The sequence below is a fragment of the Molossus molossus genome, unplaced genomic scaffold, assembly GCF_014108415.1.
Source record: "Molossus molossus isolate mMolMol1 unplaced genomic scaffold, mMolMol1.p scaffold_m16_p_4, whole genome shotgun sequence".
In the NCBI taxonomy this organism is placed as follows: domain Eukaryota; kingdom Metazoa; phylum Chordata; class Mammalia; order Chiroptera; family Molossidae; genus Molossus; species Molossus molossus.
In genome coordinates this window covers 71,533,444-71,553,515 of record NW_023425377.1, presented here as the reverse complement: position 1 = coordinate 71,553,515, position 20,072 = coordinate 71,533,444, and the positions used below count along the sequence as shown (strand labels likewise).

Sequence of the window (20,072 nt, the reverse complement as noted above, 5' to 3'; positions counted from 1 at the left end):
GACCACAATGGAGGGTCCCAAACCACAGAGCAACACTTACTTAAGCAGGCTTTGGTGCCCACTGATTCCATCCCATCAGTGTGTCATTTGTGGAGGTCGTTGGGTGATAAGTGCTTTAACATAGTCAAAGGCTGTCCACTGGGTGTGCTGGCTCAGAGGCCTCCTGGGAGGTGCAGGTCAAGGTCAGCAACCACCTGTGTTCTTCCCATTGTTACCTGGCATGAGCTACAAAGCAATATGAAGATGGCTGCTTCTTGTGCTGGGCTTGGAGATTCCCAGATGAGGCCAAACCGTAAACCAAGACTGGCTGCTGCCAGTGCTGGGCCTGGGACCACTTAGCAAGAGGTATAAGGCATGCTAAGGCTAGATGTTGCTTTTTTAAGAAATTTTAGGAGAATCTGAAGCATATGCTAAGACAGGCCATTCATATGGAAAAGCCACTGGAAACAGCTTGGGTGGGCCCAAAAGTTGGGTGATCCAGGGCCTCAGGAAATCACCAGGGTGGGGCAAACAGTGTTAGACAGCTTGATGGAGTCTCAGATATGGCGCCCATCTGCCAGCTCTGTGTGTGTTTGGGGAGGGAGAGTTATCAAAGGAACAATAGTCTCTGTCAGTACTTCTTTCTGGAAGAAAGCTGCCTGCCCCCAGCTCTTATCCTGATGACAGACAATTCAGTTGCTCCCTGTATGCCTCTGGTGGCTTTCAAGCTGCTTCCCCTATGCAGGAGCTGAGAGGAAGTGAGTCTGAGTAAGTTTGTGCATAGGCCTTTGAAGAGGAACTGCCTGGGAATCCCCTCAGCCTCAATCCCTGCTGGATTTTACAGCCAGAAGTTATGGGGACTTCTCTTCTGGCACTGGAACCCTAGGCTGGAAGGTCTGGTGTGGGGCAGTAATCCCTTGCTCTTCAGGGGGACCACTGCAGCTGAGATATTTCTCCTTATTTTTATCTGCCATACCTGGGTGTGAGACTAGCCCAGTCTGGGTCTCCACCTCTCCTACCTGTCTCTATGTGGCTTCTTCTTAATTCCCTAGTTATAGGACTTTCATTCAGCCAGGTTTCAGGTGTTCTGAATGATGGTTGTTCTGTATTTTACTTGTAATTTTAATGTGGTAGTGGGAGAAGGTGAGTGTCGCATTTACCTATGCCACAATCTTGACCAGATAAATCATGTAAAAATTTAATTTGCTGGCTTTATTCAAAGTAAGTTGAAGTGTTTGGTAATCCAGGAATACTGACAAAGTTAGTATTCATAGAATAAGCATCATTAACCTGTATGCTACAATTGTTTGAAAGAAGATTCCTTTCTAGCCAAAGATATGTCTCAGGAAAAGGAGCCCTCATGTTTTGGAGATTCATTCTAAAATATCTACAGATGAAATTATATGATTTCTAGGATTTGCTTCAAAATGATAAAAAGTGGTGAGAATTGTACTTTCCTTCTGAGCTTCCTCTCCCCCAATCTATAACCACAGTCTAATTATGAGAAAAACATCAGGCAAATCCCAATTGAGAGATATTTTGCAAAATAACTAAGCAATATACCTCAAAACTATCAAAACCAAGGCAAGTTTGAGAAACTGTCCCAGATGAGAGGAGCTTAAGGAGACATGACAATTCAATGTACTATGGTATCCTGGATGGAATCCTTAATCCAGAAGCCAGATTCCCCAGGACCTGACCACAGTGCACAAGCACAAAGCTATATTTTGGATATTAAATCCTTGTCAGAGCTTTTGTTTCAAAATATCATCTTTTATTGAGCTGTTTGCTTTTTTGTTTTGTTGGTGTTTTTTTGTTTTTGTTTTTGTTTTTGTTTTTTTGTTTTTTTGCTGTGTGGAGCTTTTGACTTTGATATAGTCCCATTCGTTTACTATTGCCTTTACTCCACTTGCCTTTGGGGTCAATTTCATAAAATTTTCTCTAAGATGAAGGTTCATAAGCTGAGTACATGTTTTCTTCTATGTCATATATTGTTTTAGATCTTATATTTAGGTCTTTGATCTAGTTTGAATTAATTTTTGTGTATGGGGACAAACTAGTCTAGTTTCATTCTTTTGTATATGGCTCTCCAATTTTTCCAGCACCATTTCTTAAAGAGGCTTTCTTTTCTTTATTATATGTTATTGGTTCCTTGGTCAAAAAAATTAGTTGTCCATATACATTTGATTTTATTTCTGGGCTCTCAATTCTGTTTCACTGATCTGTGTGTCTGTTTTTCTGCCAACACCATACTGGGTTTTTTTTGGGTTTTTTTTAGGGTTTTTTTCCATATGCAGTTAATAGGAAACGTAAAAAATCAGTTTGAAAATAATTTAATGCATTGCTGTCCAATCCAGTAGCTACAAAACCACATGTGGCTACCAAACACCTGAAATGTGGCTAGTGTGACTGAAGAGCTAAATTTAACACCATACTGTTTTGATAGTCACTGCTTTGTAGAATTATTTGAATTAGGGGATGTGATTCCTTCAGTTTCATTAATTTCTTTTTTCAGGATTGCTTTGGTTATTCAGGGTCTTTTATGATTTGAAGCAAATCTGATTATTTTTGTGTTCTATTTCTTTTTAAAATGTTGGGATTTTGAAGGGGATTGCATTAAATCTGTATATTGCTTTATGTAATATGGACATTTTAACTATGTTGATTCTTCCAATCCATGAATACAGAATATTTTACCGTTTCATTGTAGTTTTTTAATCTCTTTTAGTAGTGCTTTGTAGCATTTTAATCTCTTTTAATAGTGCTTTGTAGTATATAGGTCCTTTCTATCCTTTATTAAGTTTTTTCCTGGGTATTTTATTCTTTTGTTGCAATTCTAAAAGGAATTCTGGATCTTTTTTTATTTTATTTTATTTACTTTTCGAAAGTTTTTAGTGGTTGTTTCAATTTTCTCACTGTTTATCAGTCTGCTTAGATTTTCTAGTTCTTCATTATTCGGTCTAGGAAGGTTACATATTTCTAGGAAGTTATTCATTGTTTCTAGGTTATCGAATTTGATGATATATAGACTTTCATAGTATTTAAGAATAACCCTTTGTATTTTGGTGATGTCTGTGGTAAATTCTCCTCTTTCATTCCTGATTTTGTTTATTTGAGCCTTTTCTCTTTTTTCCTTAGTGAATCCAGGGGCTTATCAATTTTATTAATCTTTTCAAAGAACAAGCTCTTTGTTGTATTACATTTTTGTATAGTCTTTTTGTTCTCTATTTTATTCACTTATGCTCTAATTTGTATTGTTTTCTTTCTTCTGCTGACTTTGGGATGCTTTTGTTCTTTTTCTAGTTCTTTAAGGTATATATTAGGTTGTTTACTTAAGGTTTTCCTTCTTCTTGAAGTAGGCATGTAATGATATAAACTTCCCTCTTATTATTGTTTTTGCTGCATCCCAGAAATTTTGATATGTCATATTGTCATTCTCATTTGTCTCTATATATCTTTTCATGTCACCTAATTTTTTTACCTGGTCATTTCTTAGTAGTATGTTGTTTAATTTCCATATATGTGTGGGTTTCTTTACTTTCTTTTTGCAGTTGATTTCTAATTTTAAAGCATTGTTGCCAATTATTTTCATTTGGTCCGATATTTCTTTTTTTTTTTAATTTATTTTTTATTGATTAATTTTTGTTACAGATGATTCTTTTTTCCCCCACTAATTCCCCCCTCCCTCCCTGCCCCTTCCCCAGATTGTTGTCCATGTCCACTGTTCATGCATACATGCGTATAAGTTCTGTGGTTCATCCCTCCCCCACCTCCCCACTCCTTAGGGGATTGTCAGTCTGTACCCCACTTCCGCGTCTCTGGGACTACCCCATTCCTCAAACTGTTATGTTCATTATATTCCACAAATAAGTGAGATCATATGAAATTTGTCTTTCTCTGTTTGGCTTGTTTCACTTAGGATGATACTTTCAAGGTCCCTCCATGTAGTCTCAAAGGATAAGAGATCTTTCTTTATTACCGCTGTGTAGTACTCCATTGTGTATATGTACCACAGCTTTTTGATCCATTTGTCTACTGATGGGCACTTGGGCTGTTTCCAGATCTTAGCGATTGTAAATAGTGCTGCGACAAAGATGGGGGTACATATATTCTTTCTGATTGGTGTTTCAGGCTTCTTAGGGTATATTCCCAGCAGTGGGATCACTGGGTCAAATGGAAGATCAATTTTAAATTTTTTGAGGTGACACCATATTGTTTTCCATAGTGGCTGCACCAGTCTGCATTCCCACCAGCAGTGTATTAGAGTCCCCTTTTCTCCACACCCTCGCCAACACTTGTTGTTTGATGATTTGTTGATGGCGGCCATTCTGACAGGTGTGAGGTGATACCTCATTGTTGTTTTTATTTGCATCTCTCTGATGATTAGTGATGGTGAGCATTTCTTCATATGTTTCTTAGCCATTTGTATGTCCTGTTTGGAGAGGTGTCTATTTAGTTCCTCTGCCCATTTTTTAATTGGATTCTTTGTCTTCCTTTTGTGGAGTTGTATGAGCACTCTATATGTATTGGAAATTAACCCCGCATCTGATATATCATTGGCAATTATGCTCTCCCATACAGTGGGTAGCCTTTCCGTTTTGATGATTGTATCTTTCGCTGTGCAGAAGCTTTTTAGTTTAATGTAGTCCCATGTGTTCATTTTCTCCTTTGTTTCTATTGCCTTAGGTGATGTGTCAGTAAAAATTCTGCTGCTTATGATGTCTGAGATTTTTTTGCCCACAGTCTCCTCTAGGATTTTTATGGATTCATGAGTTACATTTAAGTCTTTTATCCATTTTGAGTTTATTCTGGTGTAGGGTGTAAGTTGATGGTCTAGTTTCATTTTTCTGCAAGTAGCTGTCCAATTTTCCCAGCACCATTTATTAAAGAGGCTGTCCTTACTCCACTGTATGCTTTTGCCTCCTTTGTCAAATATTAATTGAGCATATTGCTTTGGGTCCATTTCTGGGTTCTCCAGTCTGTTCCACTGGTCTATATATCTGTTCTTGTGCCAGTACCAGGCTGTTTTGATTATAGTGGCTTTGTAGTATAACCTGAAATCTGGTATTGTGATCACTCCAACTTTGTTCTTCCTTTTCAAGATTGCTGTGGCTATTCGAGGCCTTTTTTTGGTTCCATATGAACTTTTGCAGTAATTGTTCTAATTCTGTGAAGTATGCCGTTGGTATTTTAATGGGGATTGCGTTGAATCTATATATTGCTTTGGGTAATATGGACATTTTAATGATGTTAATTCTCCCAATCCATGAACAGGGTATGTGCTTCCTGGTCCGATATTTCTTAATTGATTTTCTTTTTTGATGATCTGTCTTTGGCCGTCAATGGAGTTATAAGGTCCCCAACTATGATTGTGTTTTTGTCAGTCTCTTCCTTTAGTTCCGTAAGTAGTTGCTTTATATATTTTGTACTCCCTGATTGGGTGCATATTATTGAGAAGTGTTGTTTCCTTGATGTAGTATCCCTTTATCATTATAAAACATCCAAATTTGTCTCAGATTACCTTTTTTATTTGAAATCTACTTTGCCAGATATAAGCATAACTACACCTGATTTCCTATTAATGTGATTTTCTTGAAGAATCATTTTCTATTCTTTCCCTTTGAGTTTATATTTGTGTTTGCAGTTTAGATGTGTCTCCTTTAGGCAGCATATGGTTGGATTTTGTTTTTTAATCCAATCTGCTGCTCTGTGCCTCCTTATTGATGTATTAAGTCCATTTATATTTTGCATGATTCTTGATGTATGAAGATTTTCTATAACCCTTTTATCTTTGTTTTCTGGTAGCTCTGTGCCTCCATTGGTTCTTTTCCTTTGTGTTTCTGTCTGTTGTTTTTGTTGGGTGGTATTCCATAATTTTTCCTTCTGTTTCTTCTCTGTTTAAGTTGTGTCTCATTTGGGGGGTTTTATGTATGGTTACCATTAGTTTTTTGAATATATATATATATCCTTTTTCTTTTCAATGTATCTAAATCCAATCTCCTTTGCAAATTCAGACATTCACTCTCTCTCCCTTTGTGTTTTTGTTATCACAAATTATCCCTATTTACATTGTGAGTTGTTTGGTGATCTTACTCATAGTTTGGTGACCTTCTGTTTTTTGTTTCAGGTAGAATAACCCCCATGAATATTTCCTGCAATGGAGGTCTTCTAGTGTTAAATTTACTCAGCTTCTGTATGTCTATAAAAGTTTTATTTTTCTCTCATATCTAAAGAATAACTTTGTTGGATATATTATTCTTGACTTGTAATTTTTCTCTTTCATTAGTTTGAATATTTGGTTTCACTCTCTTCTAGCTTGTAGGGTTTCTGCTGAGAGAAGTCCAATGATAATCTAATGGGCTTTCCATTATAGGTTACTTTTTCCCTTTTCCCTGGCTGTCTTGAGAATTCTTTGTCATACGTTTTTTAGTTTTAATACAATGTTCCTTGGACAAGGCCATTTTGGATTTAGGTAATTACTTTTTCTGTTTGCTTTTTGGCTTTGAGAATCTAACTCTTTCCACAGGTTTGGGAAATTCTCATCAATTATTGGTTTGAATAGGTTCTCTGTTCTTTTTTCCTGTCTTCTTCCGGTATGCCTATTATTCTTATATTGCTCTTTCTGATGAAGTCAGATAGTTCTCATAGAGTTCTTTTATTTTTTATGCTCAAGACTCTCCCTTCTTTTCTCTGTGTCATTTCTGGATTTCTATCTTTGATATCACTAATCATTTTCTTTTTCTGGTCAGCTCTATTCTCTATGCTTACTAGTTCATTCTTTATCTCTTTTATTGAGTTCCTTATCTCTAAAATTTCTATTTGGTTATTTTTTAAAGTTCTAAACTTTTTGATTAAGTACTAATTTTGTTCATTGATTTTGTTTCCGAGTTCTTTAAACTGCCTATATGTGTTTTCTTGCATCTAGCTAAGTTATTTCAGAACAGCAATATTGAATTCTCTGTCATTCAAATCACATATTTCTGTCATTATGTTTATTTTCTGGAGATTTTTTTATTGTCTTGCTGAGCTGCCTCATTACCTTGGTTATTCATGGTATTCGATGGATTCTTTTTTATGCCTATGCATTTATATATGAATGTCACTTCTAGATTGATAAGAAGCCTTTCCACAGTTTTCCAGCAGGTGGTGCTGAATCATGGCTGTTTGTTTTTTGTTTGTTTGTTTGTTGTTGTTGTTTTTAGTTATCTTCAACTGTTTTGGCTTTTCAGATCTCTGGGGTGGTAGGCTTCTTCTCTGTATTCAGGTCACCTCAGTCTCAGGGGAACAACCCTGCAGGGGAATGTGGTAGCAATTGGGTTCCAAATCTGTAAAATCCCAGTAATGTACCCTGCAGCCAGACACTTCCAGCAGTGCAGTCACAATGTATGTGGGTGGAGTGAGTTGGGGAAAGTTAGTCACTTCCCTTGTTGCTCTTCTCTCTCAGTAAAAGGATTGGCAGATCTCTGTAGTGTCCCTCTGTGTCCACCCAACCCTGGGATTAGTTGCAGATTGTTTCTGTCATTCAGAGAGAAAATGTTTCTGTAGTACCAGTTCTTGGTTTTCAAACAATGTGCTCTGCAACCCAACACTCACTGCTACAGTTTATTTTGAGAACTGCTTCTAGCTCTGAGATGGTGAAAAGAGGCAAGCTCTAGGAGGGTGAGGGAGGCAACCAGGCTTTGTGGCTTTGTTTCTCTGTCTGGAATGTCACTTGCCAGACAACCATGGCCACACTTTAGTACTTTGTCCCTGCCCAGGTCACTAGGCTCAGCTGCAGTTCATATAGCCCACTCCTGTAGGATTCTCATTGGATCTCTTTGCTCCTTTTGGCTGAAGGGAATGCCAACAGCAACCTGATTCCTCCCCCTTTCTGAGTTGAGCCCCTCAGTAAGCTTCCAGTGGAAAGCACTGGGCTTCATCTCTGGCAAAACTCAGCTCTTCTCCTTTTCCACGTCCCAGTTTGCTCCCACTTGTCCACCTTCAGGTGTTTCAATGTGCAGATCACTCAGACATGTTTGCACATTGAACAGGGAATCCTTTGTTGAAATATACCTGTTCAAATTGTTGAAACTTCAAGGGGAGATATCAAAGAAACATCTCACGACAGCATTTCTCTGACATCGCTTCCAACATTGGTGTTTTGATATGGAATACATTAAATCTATAGATGCTTTGGGTAGTATGAACATTTTAATATTAGTTTTTCCTATCCATAAGCATGGTATATGTTTTTATTTATTTCTATATTTTATTTCTTTCTTTAATGTCTCATAATTTTCTGAATACACGTGTTTTACCTCCTTAGCTAAATTCATTCCTAGGTATATTTATTTTGTTTTGTTTTCTGTTGTTGTTGTTGTTGTTTTATCTTTATTGTTGAGAGTATTACAAATGTTCTTTTTTCTCCCCTGACCCCTTCCTCCAACTCCCACACCCCTTCTGGCTCCCCACTTTTATTGTCTGTGTCCTTTGGTTATGCATATATGCACATAAGTTCTCTGGTTTATCTCTTCTAGCCCCACACTGAGCATTTTTTCATATGTCTCTTGGTCATTTGTATGTACTGTTTGGAGGGGTGTCTATTTAGGTCCTCCGCACATTTTTTTCATTGGATTCTTTGTCTTCATTTTGTTGAGTTGTATGAGTACTCTATATATTTTGGAAATTAACCCCTTATCTGATGTATCGTTGGCAATTATGCTCTCCCATATAGTGGGTTCCCTTTCCATTTTGATGCTTCTTTCTTTTGCTCTGCAGATGCTTTTTAGTTTGATATACTCCAATTTATTAATTGTTGCCTTTGTTTCTCTTGCCTTAGGCATTGTATCAGTGAAAATTCTACTGCATGTGATATCTAAACTTTTAATGCCTACCTTTTCTTCTAGCACTTTTATGGATTCACAAGTTACATTTAAGTCCTTTATCTATTTTGAGTTTATTCTTGTGTATGGTGTAAGTTGATGGTCTAGTTTCATTTTTTGCATGTACCTGTCCAATTTTTCCAACACAATTTATTAAAGAAGCTGTCTTTATTCTGTTCTATGCTCCCACCTTTGTCAAATATTAATTGAGCTCAATGTCTTAGGTCAATTTCTGGGTTCTCAGTTCTGTTCCATTGATCTCTATGCCTGTTCTTGTGCCATTACCAGGCTGTTTTGAATACAATAGCTTTGTGGTATGACCTGATATGCAGTATTGTAATCCCCACTACTTTGTTCTTCTTTTTCAAGATTGCCGTGGCTATTCGGGTTCTTTTTTGGTTCCATATAAACTTTTGAAGTATTTGTTCTAGTTCTGTGAAATATGTCATTTGTATTTTTTTAAAAACTTATTTTTGTTGTTGAATATATGACAGATGTTCCTCCTTTTTTCCCTATTGATGCCCTTCTGCCTTTCCCACACTGTTGTCTGTGTCCATTGGTTATGCATATGTGCATATAAGTTCTTGGTTTATTTCTTTCTATCCTCCAAACCCCTTCCCTTTGAGGTTTGTCAGTCTAACAACCAAATTGTACTTCTTAATCCCCTCACCTTTTTCACCCATTCTTCCAACCCCCCTCTTATCTGGCAACCAACAAAATGTTCTCTGTGTCTATGAGAATGTTCCTGTTCTGCCTGTTCATTTTGTTTGTAGATTCAATTGTCGATAGATATGTATTTATTGCCATTTTGTCTGTTCATATTCTTGATCTTCTTTTTTTTTTTCAAGAAGACTCTTCAACATTTTATATAATAATAGTTTGGTGGTGATTAACTCCTTTAGCTTTTTCTTTCTGGGAAACTCTTCATATGGCCATTGATTCTAAATGACAGCTTTGCAGGACAGAGTAATCTTGATTGTAGATTCTTGCTTTTCATTACTCTGAATATTTCTTATCACTCCCTTCTGGCCAGCAAAATTTCTTCTGAGAAATCAGCTAAGTCTTATGGGACCTCCCTTATAGGTAACTAACTACTTTTCTCCTGATGCTTTTAAGTTTCTCTCTTTGTTTTGAACATTTTGCATTTTGATGATGATGTGTCTTGATGGGGGCCTCTTGGGGTTCATCCTGTTTGGGAGTCTCTGTGCTTCCTGGACTTATATGTCTGTTTCCTTCACCAAGTTAGGGAAGTTTTCTGTCATTACTGTTTCAAATAGGTTTTCAATTTTTTGTTCTTTCTCCTCTCCTTCTGGTACCCCAAAGATGCAAATATTGGTACACTTGAAGTTCTCCCAGAGGCTCCATATACTATCCCCATTTTTTATTTTTTTTTATTTTTGCTGTTCTGATTGGGTGTTTTATTGCTTACTTATATTCCAAATAGATGGTTTGCTTCTTGGCTTTACCTACTCTACTATTGAAACTCTGCAAATTATTCTTTATTTCAGTTAGTGCCTCCTTTATTTCTGACTGGTCCTTTTTTTAAAATTAATTAACATATTTATTTTTGTTACAGATGTTTCTCCTTTTCCCCCCATCTCTCCCCACCTTGTTCCCAGCTTTGTTGTCCATGTCCATTGTTCATGCATACATGCATATAAGTTCTGTGGTTTATCTCTCCCCCACTACCCCCTCTTCTAGGGATTGTCAGTCTGTACCCCACTTCAATGTTTCTGAGACTACCCTGTTCCTCAGACTGTTATGTTCATTATATTCCACAAATAAGTGAGATCATATGATGCTTGTCTATCTCTGTTTGGCTTGTTTCGCTTAGGATAATACTTTCCAGGTCCCTCCCTGTTGTCTCAAATGATAAGAGATCTTTATTATAGCTGCATAGTACTCCATTGTGTATATGTACCACTGCTTTTTTATCCATTCATCTACTGATGGACATTTGGGCTGGTCCAGATCTTAGCTACTGCAAATAGTGCTGCTATAAACATGGGGGTACATATATTCTTTCTCATTGGTGTTGCAGGCTTCTTAGGATATATTCCTAGAAGTGGGATCACTGGGTCAAATGGAAGTTCAATTTTTAATTTTTTGAGGTAACACCATATTGTTTTCCATAGTGGCTGCACCAGTCTGCATTCCCACCAGCACTGTCCTAGAGTCCCCTTTTCTCCACACCCTCGCCAACACTTGTTGTTTGATGATTTGTTGATGGCAGCCATTCTGACAGGTGTGAGGTGATACCTCATTGTTGTTTTAATTTGCCTTTCTCTGATGATTAGTGATGTTGAGCATTTCCTCATATGTCTCTTGGCCATTTGTATGCCCTGTTGAGAGAGGTGTCTATTTAGGTCCTCTGCCATTTTTTTTTTTTTTATCCTCACACGAGGACATTTTTCCATTTTTTACTCAGATAGAGTGGGAAGGAGAGAGAGGAAGAGAGAGAAACATCGATGTGAAAGGGACACATCGAGTGGCCACCACCCACACGACCCAACCAGGGCCAGGGACAAACTGCAGCCAAGGTACATGCCCTTAGCGGGAACTGAACCTGGGTCTCTGTGGACCGCAGGCTGATGCTATAACCGCTGAGCCAAACCGGCCAGGGCCCTCTGCCATTTTTTAATTAGGTTCTTTGTCTTCATTTTGTTGAATTGTATGAGTACTCTATATATTTTGAAAATTAACCCCTTATCTGACATATCATTGGCAGTTATGCTCTCCCATACAGTGGGATCGCTGCATTTTGATGGTTGTTTCCTTTGCTGTGCAGAAGTTTTTTCATTTGATGTAGTCCCATGTGTCCATTTATTCCTTTGTTTAACCCCAAGGGAGCTGCTCACAGCTAAAACAGCTGCTGTCCATGGGCTCCCAGCCTGCCCCTCATGCCTCTGAAATTTCTACCTGGCTTGATTTTGTGTCCTCTTTCTGACTGTGGTTATAGGGGTCCTCTCCAGATGCTTTTCTATTGGTTTTTCCCAATTATTTATCTTTATTTTAGTTGTAATTCAAATTTGGCCCTGCGAGATGGTCTGTGTAGCTTCCATTCACTGTGCCTCCATTTCGGAATCTCCTATTTATGTATTTTTATAGAGAGTATTTATATAATTCATTTTTATAATATATTATAACAACCATTGCACATGAAATTACTAATCAAACTCCTTTATGTAATTCCCACAACTCATAGAACTGTCCCTGAAGATGAAGAAGCAAGAAGACAAGAATGTCAACTTGAGTGTTAATCAAGCAAAAATGCTGCTGAACTGGGATACAGTACAAAAATCCAATGACTCAGGTAAATGGCTGAGATGGGGAGAAGGTCACTGAGGTTTCACAGTGGGACAGGATACCCAAAGATGGATCACATGAAGAATTAAAGTTTAAAGAAAAGTGTGGACTATGGTGGGGCCACAAAGAAAGAGTCTACCTGAAAAAGAAGAGCTTGTTGGGTACCCCAAGATGTCAACCTTTGCCTTGTCCTGTAGGTCCTCTTGTGGTGGGCCTTATCTCTACTCCAGGGATGGGTAAGTTGCTGGCTGAGGCCCCGCTGGTCCTGGAAACTGAGGAACAGGCAGTTCTGCAAGAGACACACAAGGGCTTGTTGCAGCAAGTCTCTACTGTCCTGCTCTCAGATGTCATCTCCGTCTTTGTGAACAATAATAATACCCAGCAACTAAGCTCCCCAGTTTCTTTCATTTTCAATCATGTGAGTCCTAGGGGTATGAGGCTGTAAGTATAAAAGGAGCCTGATTTCTGAGCATAGACTCGGGGTTCAAGGGGTTCCCCATGGTTGCTTCATCTCCCTCAGATAACCCATCACAAGCAGGATTTGGGTTAGCATGTCTAAGCACCAGAACCACCAGCTCACACCTGTACCCTGTTCCTATAGTCAGTGACCCCTGGGCCAAGGCAGACGGTATTCTGTGTCTTCTGGGAACATGGCCCGAATGAAAGTGGTTATTGGTCCACCAACGGCTGCTGGATAGTGGACACCAGAGACACCAGCACCACTTGCCAATGCACCCACCTTAGCAGTTTTGCCATCCTCATGGCCTATTATGATGTGCAGGTAAGAGCCCTAAGAGGAGCTAAATTCGGTGTCTATTGCTTTTGTAATACATTCCCACAAATGTAGAATAAATATGTTATCCTGCAGAATCCTCAGGTCAGCAATCTGGCACAATGTGCCTGGGTTGTGTACTCAGGTTCACACAAGGCTGAAATGACTGGTCAGCCAGGCCTGTAATCAAATTTGAGCCTTTCAGTTTTCCTCTAAGCTCCCTGGTTGCTGGAAGAATTTAGTTCTTTACAGTTGTAGAACTGATTTCTCACTTTCTTACTATCTGGCAGTAGAGGACCACACTCAGCTCCTAGGGGCTACCTGCATTCCTTCTCATGTAGCCCTCTCATGTGACAGTATTGTAACTGGAGGCCAGAAGAAGAAGGTCCCTCACATTAAAACTCTCTCAAACTTTAAATCACTTTCCCCAAGAGTCTAGATCCATTAAGGGCTCATCTGATTAGGTCTGACCCACCCAAGATAAACTCCCTCTCTTCAAGTTAGTTGATTATGGACCTGAATTCCATCTGAAAAATGTCTTCACAGGAGCACCTAGATGGCATTTTACTGAAAATCTGGAAGCAGTTATGTGCACACACATGGGTGGTGTTATGGTTATAAAACTAGAATTCTGCTTACCAAAGGGGTATTCAGGACAGGGATAATGAAGGGCTTCGGAAAGGAATAATCGGTGTTGGCAGAGATCAGAGGGGACCAGGGGATCCAGTGAGTACAAGTGACTAGTAGCCATATTTGCCTCCTTCCCTGTCCACTTGAGCTGTTTAATTCTGTGGTTCAACAAAACCAGAAACTCACTCAGGGGACTTCAGGTAATGGGGCATTTACTGGAAAAAAATGTGGTACCTACATGAAAGTAACCATGAAAAGGATCAAAACCAAATGGCTAGATCTCATAGAAGACTTCAGGAGTGTGAGCAATACTCCAAGATGATCTTTCCTCCTGCTATGTAGCTGGATAACACACTATTCATACTTTTATTTACATGCTGTTTTACATTTATTGAAGACTTAAAATATTTGCATTTCAAATGCAAATAGAATGAGAGAGAAACATTGAAGATTCTTTATTTCACCCCTGGCCCCAGATGCCTAGTTCCTCTTGCCTCAAACAACCAAAGTGGTTAGTTTCTCCTGCACTTTTCTATGGATATTTTATATATACAGTATGGTGTAAAAGTGGTTTACAGTTGTTTGTATGGAAAATAATACAATAATTAATAAATAATAATATAAGAATAAAATCTGTGTTTTACGTACTCATAACAATAAACCTACTTTTGCTCCACCCTGCATAAAAATAATGCATATATCTGTTCTTTGGTCTTTGTCTTTTTAAAGACTTGGCAGAGTGTTTTTTTTCCACTATTGTGTAAATTGTGTTTCATTTATTACTTCTAGAATAATCTTCTATTCCAGCCTACAAAGAGACACTTCATTCTTTTTATTACCACATAGCATTTCATTTTGAGAATGTGCCATAAATTATACATCAAGGCCTCTTGTAGTGGGGTTTTGCTAATAAATCATTTTGCTAATAAATCATTTGCTAATAAACATTAATATTGTTTACACACACTTTATTCTTCTCACATGATAACTTATAAGTTTAGTCATGCCCAAAAGTCTAACAGAAAATAAACCCTATGAGTTCCAGGACTTCATCTTGAGTAAGGTCTCTTCTATCCCTCAATTATTCTAGGATCTAAATTAATCAGTTCAGAACCCTATAAAAGTCTGATATTACTCACAAACATCAAAGATTTATGTGGCTCCTCCATTCCTGATTTTGTTACACTGGAAAATAAATCTAAAAGTGGTGGACCGTTCATTAACCCATCCCAGGAAAGTGTGGCTGATATCTCCTGTTTGTTGGGTCCCAGGAGGATGCCGCCCTGGCTGTGATCACCTCTATGGGGCTGAGCCTCTCTCTGCTGTGCCTCCTCCTGGCAGCCCTCACCTTCCTGCTGTGCAAAGCCATCCAGAACACCAGCACCTCACTGCACCTGCAGCTCTCGCTCTGCCTCTTCCTGGCCCACCTGCTCTTCCTCATGGCCATCGACAGAACTGAGCCTAAGGTACTGATACTATCCCAAAGGACCTCCACCCTGCCTGTGGGAATGTGGAGTTCATGGGGCCATACTGCATTGGACATCTTAATATAATGACCTTGGGTTTGGGGAATGTTAGAGAGGTGAGTAGCTAATTTCACATTGACTGACCCAACTAGAAGACACACCCTTTCTTGACATTTTCCTCAGAGTTCTCCCAAATGGCAATGTATAGATGAGGTCCTTGGTTCATTCCTCACCCTGAAAATCCCACCTGGTGACTCTCACTCCTCCCCCAGGTGCTGTGTACCATCACCGCGGGTGCCTTACACTATCTCTACCTGGCCTCCTTCACCTGGATGCTGCTGGAGGGCCTAAACCTCTTCCTTACTGCACGCAACTTGATGGTGGTCAACTACTCCAACACGAGCAGGCTCATGAAGAAGTTCATGTTCCCTGTAGGTTACGGAGTCCCAGCTGTGATTGTGGCCATTTCTGCAGTTTCCCGGCCTCACCTTTATGGAACACCTACCCGGTAAATTAAAGTTCTCACTGTTAACTTCTCCACATGACCATGGTCAGCAGAGAACCAATGTAGCACTTTAATTTCACCAGAATATGATAGTAAAAAACACAGTAGTCACCTAAAGGTATCTTCCTGACCTAGCTGGTTTGGCTCAGCAGTTAGAGCATCCGCCCTAGGACTGCTGGGCTGTGGGTTGCATTCGAGTCAAGAGCATGTACCTTGATTGCGGTTCATCTCCAGCCCTGGTCGTGCCAGAGGCAGCCAGTCAATGTGTCTCTCTCATCGATGTTTCTCTGTTTCTCCCTCTCTCTCCCTCCCTCCACTCTATCTGAAGATAAATAGAAAAGTGTCCTCTAGTGAGGATTAATATATATATATATATATATATATATATATATATATATATATAAATCTTCCTGGTTTTATTATTGTATTCCTTGAAGTGACTATTTTTAAGAAATTAAAATTTAATTGTTTCAAATGTTAATTATATAGTATGTTAGTAGTTATATATTTATATAATATTAATTATGTGTTATATTAATAACTAACACTATTTTAATAATGAAACATTAACAATCTCAAATGAATATGTGGTTAAAATAAATAAGCTGACTTTTCATCTTTTAGATTTAATTATCTTAAATATTAAGTCTATATTACACTAATGATTATATTGCACTAACAACTATAATATATAATATTAATCCCATCTTATATATTAGTAAATGTATATTAATATAATAATCATTGCATCAATTGAGGGTACTGTTTTAAATCTTCTAGAAAGCAAAATGGAAATGAAGGGATGGCATTGGTTGGTGTAACCTACTTCTCTCCTTAATTTAAAAAGAAGGAGGAGGATGATTTAGATGATTGAATTGTGAAGACCAGAACTAAGATTTAGAAATCACTTCTGACATGCTATCATTGTTCCCAATATTTTTTCATGTATCAGCTCAATTTATCCTTTCAACAACCCACTGAGTAGAAACTAGTATTGTATGAGTTTTACAAATAAGGAAACTGAGGCACAGAGATTACTAACATGGCCCAATCACACAACTGATTGGTGGCAGAACTGGAATCAAATATAGACAGTCTGTCATTTACATCATACTCCTATGCTGATAAAATTAATGTTCACCGACACTGGAGGAGCCCTGGCCAACTGGCCTTTCTACGTAGCTTGCATACAAGTCAGCAAACATCTGTAAAGGACCACATAGTAAATACTGCAGCTTTGTGGACCACTCACTCTCTGTTGCAACTACTCACCTCTGTCCTTGTAACACAAGAGCTGCCATAGACACTATATAAGGGAATGTGTTTAACTGTGTTCCAGTAAAACACATTTACAAAATCAGGTGGCAACCCCATTTGGCCACAGGGTGAAGTTTACCAACAGTGTCTTAGTAGTATTCTCTTAGTGTCTTCTGGTGGATCCATCTAACTCCATGGTTCTCACACCTCCCAACTCATTCACAAGCATCTCACTCGGGATGAAATTTCAATTCTATCACATGTACTAGTGTGGCCTTGAGCTATTGACTGCGTTTCCTTAAGCATCAGATGCCTAACCTGTGATTATTTGAGTTCATATGTTGTCATGAGGAATAAATTATGTAATGCACATGAGCCCCGACTTAGCACTATATACCCTGCCTTAGTTCCTAGTACTTAGTACTGGGGTCTTTTTGTTTATTTTTTCCATCACCATTTTTCCTCCTATACCCACTTCCACCTTCACCCAGCCCCCTCAACCCTGCAATCACCACACTGTTATCCATGTCCATGAGTTCTTTGTCTTTTTGTTTCTTTTTTTCTCAGTCCTTCCACCACCCCAAATGTACCCCCACCATTTAAGCTATCTGCCTATCTATGAGTCTGTGTATATTTTGCTTGTTAGTTCAGTTTGTTCATTAAATTATACATATGAGTGAAATCATATGGTTTGTCTTTCTCTGGCTGATTTATTTAACTTATATGTTCTCCAGGTCCATCCATGCAGTCACAAAGGGTAAATTTTCTTCTTCTTTACAGTCAAGTAGTATTCTATTGTGTAAATGTACCACAGCTGTTTTATCCATTCATCTACTGATGGACACAGGATGCTTCCAAATCTTGGCTATTGTAAATAACACTGCAATGAACATAGGGGTGCATATATTATTTCAAAGTAGTGTTTCAGGTTTTTCTGATAAATTCCCAGAAGTGGAATTGTTGGGTCATAAGGCAGTTCCAATTTTAATTTTTTGAGGTAACTCCATACTCTTTTCCAGTGGCTGCCCCAATCTACATTCTCACCAACAGTGCACAAGAGTTCCGTTTTCTCCACATCCTCGCCAACACTTGTTTGTTGATATATTGATGATAGCCATTCTAACAGGTGTGAGCTGTTATCTCATTGTGCTTTAAATTTGCATTTATCTGATAATTAGTGATGTTGAGCATCTTCTTATATGTCTATTGGCCATCTCTATGTCCTCTTTTGGGAAAAAAAACTGTCTACTCAAGTCCTTTGCCTGTTTTCAACTGGGTTGGGAATTTTTTGTTTTGTTTTGTTTTGGGGTTTTTTGTTTGTTTGTTTTTTAATGTATTTTTTATTTATTTTTTTGTTACAGATATTTTACCTTTTTACCCTATTGGAACCCCCCACCCCACCTCCGCCCCGTCCCCGGCTTAGTTGTCCATGTCCATTGGTCATACATACATGCATATAAATACTGTGGTTTATCTCTTCCAACCCCCCCACCCCAAACCCCTCTTCTGAGGGATGTCAGTCTGTGCCCTACTTCCATGTGTCTGGGTCTACTGTATTCCTCAGACTGTTATGTTCATTATATTCCGTATATAAGTGAGATCATGTGGTATTTGTCTTTTTCTGCTTGGCTTTTTTCACTTAGGATAATTCTTTCCAGGTCCCTCCATGTCGTCTCAAAGGATAAGAGATCTTTCTTTCTTACTGCTGCATAGTACTCCATTGTGTATATGTACCACAGCTTTTTTATCCATTCGTCTACTGGTGGACACTTGGGCTGTTTCCAGATCTTAGCTACTGCAAATAGTGCTGCTATGAACATGGGGGTACATATATTCTTCCTGATTGGTGTTTCAGGCTTCTTAGGGTATATTCCCAGCAGTGGGATCACTGGGTCAAATGGAAGTTCAATTTTTAATTTTTTGAGGTAACACCATATTGTTTTCCATAGTGGCTGCACCAGTCTGCATTCCCACCAGCAGTGTATTAGAGTCCCCTTTTCTCCACACCCTCGCCAACACTTGTTGTTTGATGATTTGTTGATGGCGGCCATTCTGACAGGTGTGAGGTGATACCTCATTGCTGTTTTAATTTGCATCTCTCTGATGATTAGTGATGTTGAGCATTTCTTCATATGTCTCTTGGCCATTTGTATGTCCTGTTTGGAGAGGTGTCTATTCAGCTCCTCTGCCCATTTTTTAATTGGGTTCCTTGTCTTCCTTTTGTTGAGTTGTAGGAGCACTCTATATATATTGGAAATTAACCCCTTATCTGATACATCATTGGCAATGATGTTCTCCAATACAGTGGGTTGCCTTTCCATTTTGATGATTGTTTCTTTTGCTGTGCAGAAGCTTTTTAGTTTAATGTAGTCCCATGTGTTCGTTTTCTCCTTTATTTCTGTTGCCTTAGGTGATGTATCAGTGAAAATTCTGCTCCGTATGATGTCCGAAATTTTGTTGCCTACATTTTCTTCTAAAATTTTTATGGATTCACGGGTCACATTTAAGTCTTTTATCCATTTTGAGTTCATTTTTGTGTATGGTGTAAGTTGATGGTCTAGTTTCATTTTTCTGCAAGTAGCTGTCCAATTTTCCTAGCACCATTTATTAAAGAGGTTGTCCTTACTCCACTGTATGCTCTTGCCAACTTTGTAAAATATTAATTGAGTGTATTGCCTTGGGTCCATTTCTGGGTTTTCAGTTCTGCTCCACTGGTCTATATGCCTGTTCTTGTGCCAGTATCTGGCTGTTTTGGTTACAGTTGCTTTGTAGTATAACCTGAAATCTGGTATTGTGATCCCACATACTTTGTTCTTTTTTTTTTTCAACATTGCTGTGGCTATTCGAGGTCTTTCTTGGTTCCATATGAACTTTTGAAGTATTTGTTCTAGTTCTGTGAAGTATGCCGTTGGTATTTTGATGGGGATTGCATTGAATCTATAGATTGCTTTGGGTAGTATGGACGTTTTAATGATGTTAATTCTTCCAATCCATGAACAGGGTATGTGCTTCCACTTTTTTATATCTTCCTCTATTTCTTTTTTCAATGACCTGTAGTTTTCTGCGAATATGTCCTTTATTTCTTTGGTTAAGTTGATTCCTAGGTATCGTAATTTTCTTGGAGCGATGGTAAATGGGATTGTTTTTTCAGTTTCTCTTTCTGTGAGTTCATCATTGGTGTACAAGAATGCCGTCGATTTCTTGACGTTAATTTTGTATCCTCCTACTTTGCCAAATTCATTTATTAAGTCTAGTAGATTGTTGATGGAGTCTTTAGGGTTTTCTATGTATAATAT

The 20,072-nt window shown here is 38.5% G+C and overlaps 1 protein-coding gene across 1 annotated transcript in view; it reads left to right on the top strand.

Moving 5' to 3' along the window:
• LOC118616198 (adhesion G protein-coupled receptor E2-like) overlaps positions 1-20,072 on the top strand; it is a 90,005-nt gene that overhangs the window by 44,403 nt on the left and 25,530 nt on the right. The window contains exons 12-16 of the mRNA XM_036241663.1: positions 12,046-12,153; positions 12,344-12,564; positions 12,748-12,927; positions 14,820-15,014; positions 15,287-15,522. Coding sequence (XP_036097556.1) covers positions 12,046-12,153; positions 12,344-12,564; positions 12,748-12,927; positions 14,820-15,014; positions 15,287-15,522 — 940 coding nt within the window. The remainder of the gene's footprint in view (positions 1-12,045; positions 12,154-12,343; positions 12,565-12,747; positions 12,928-14,819; positions 15,015-15,286; positions 15,523-20,072) is intronic.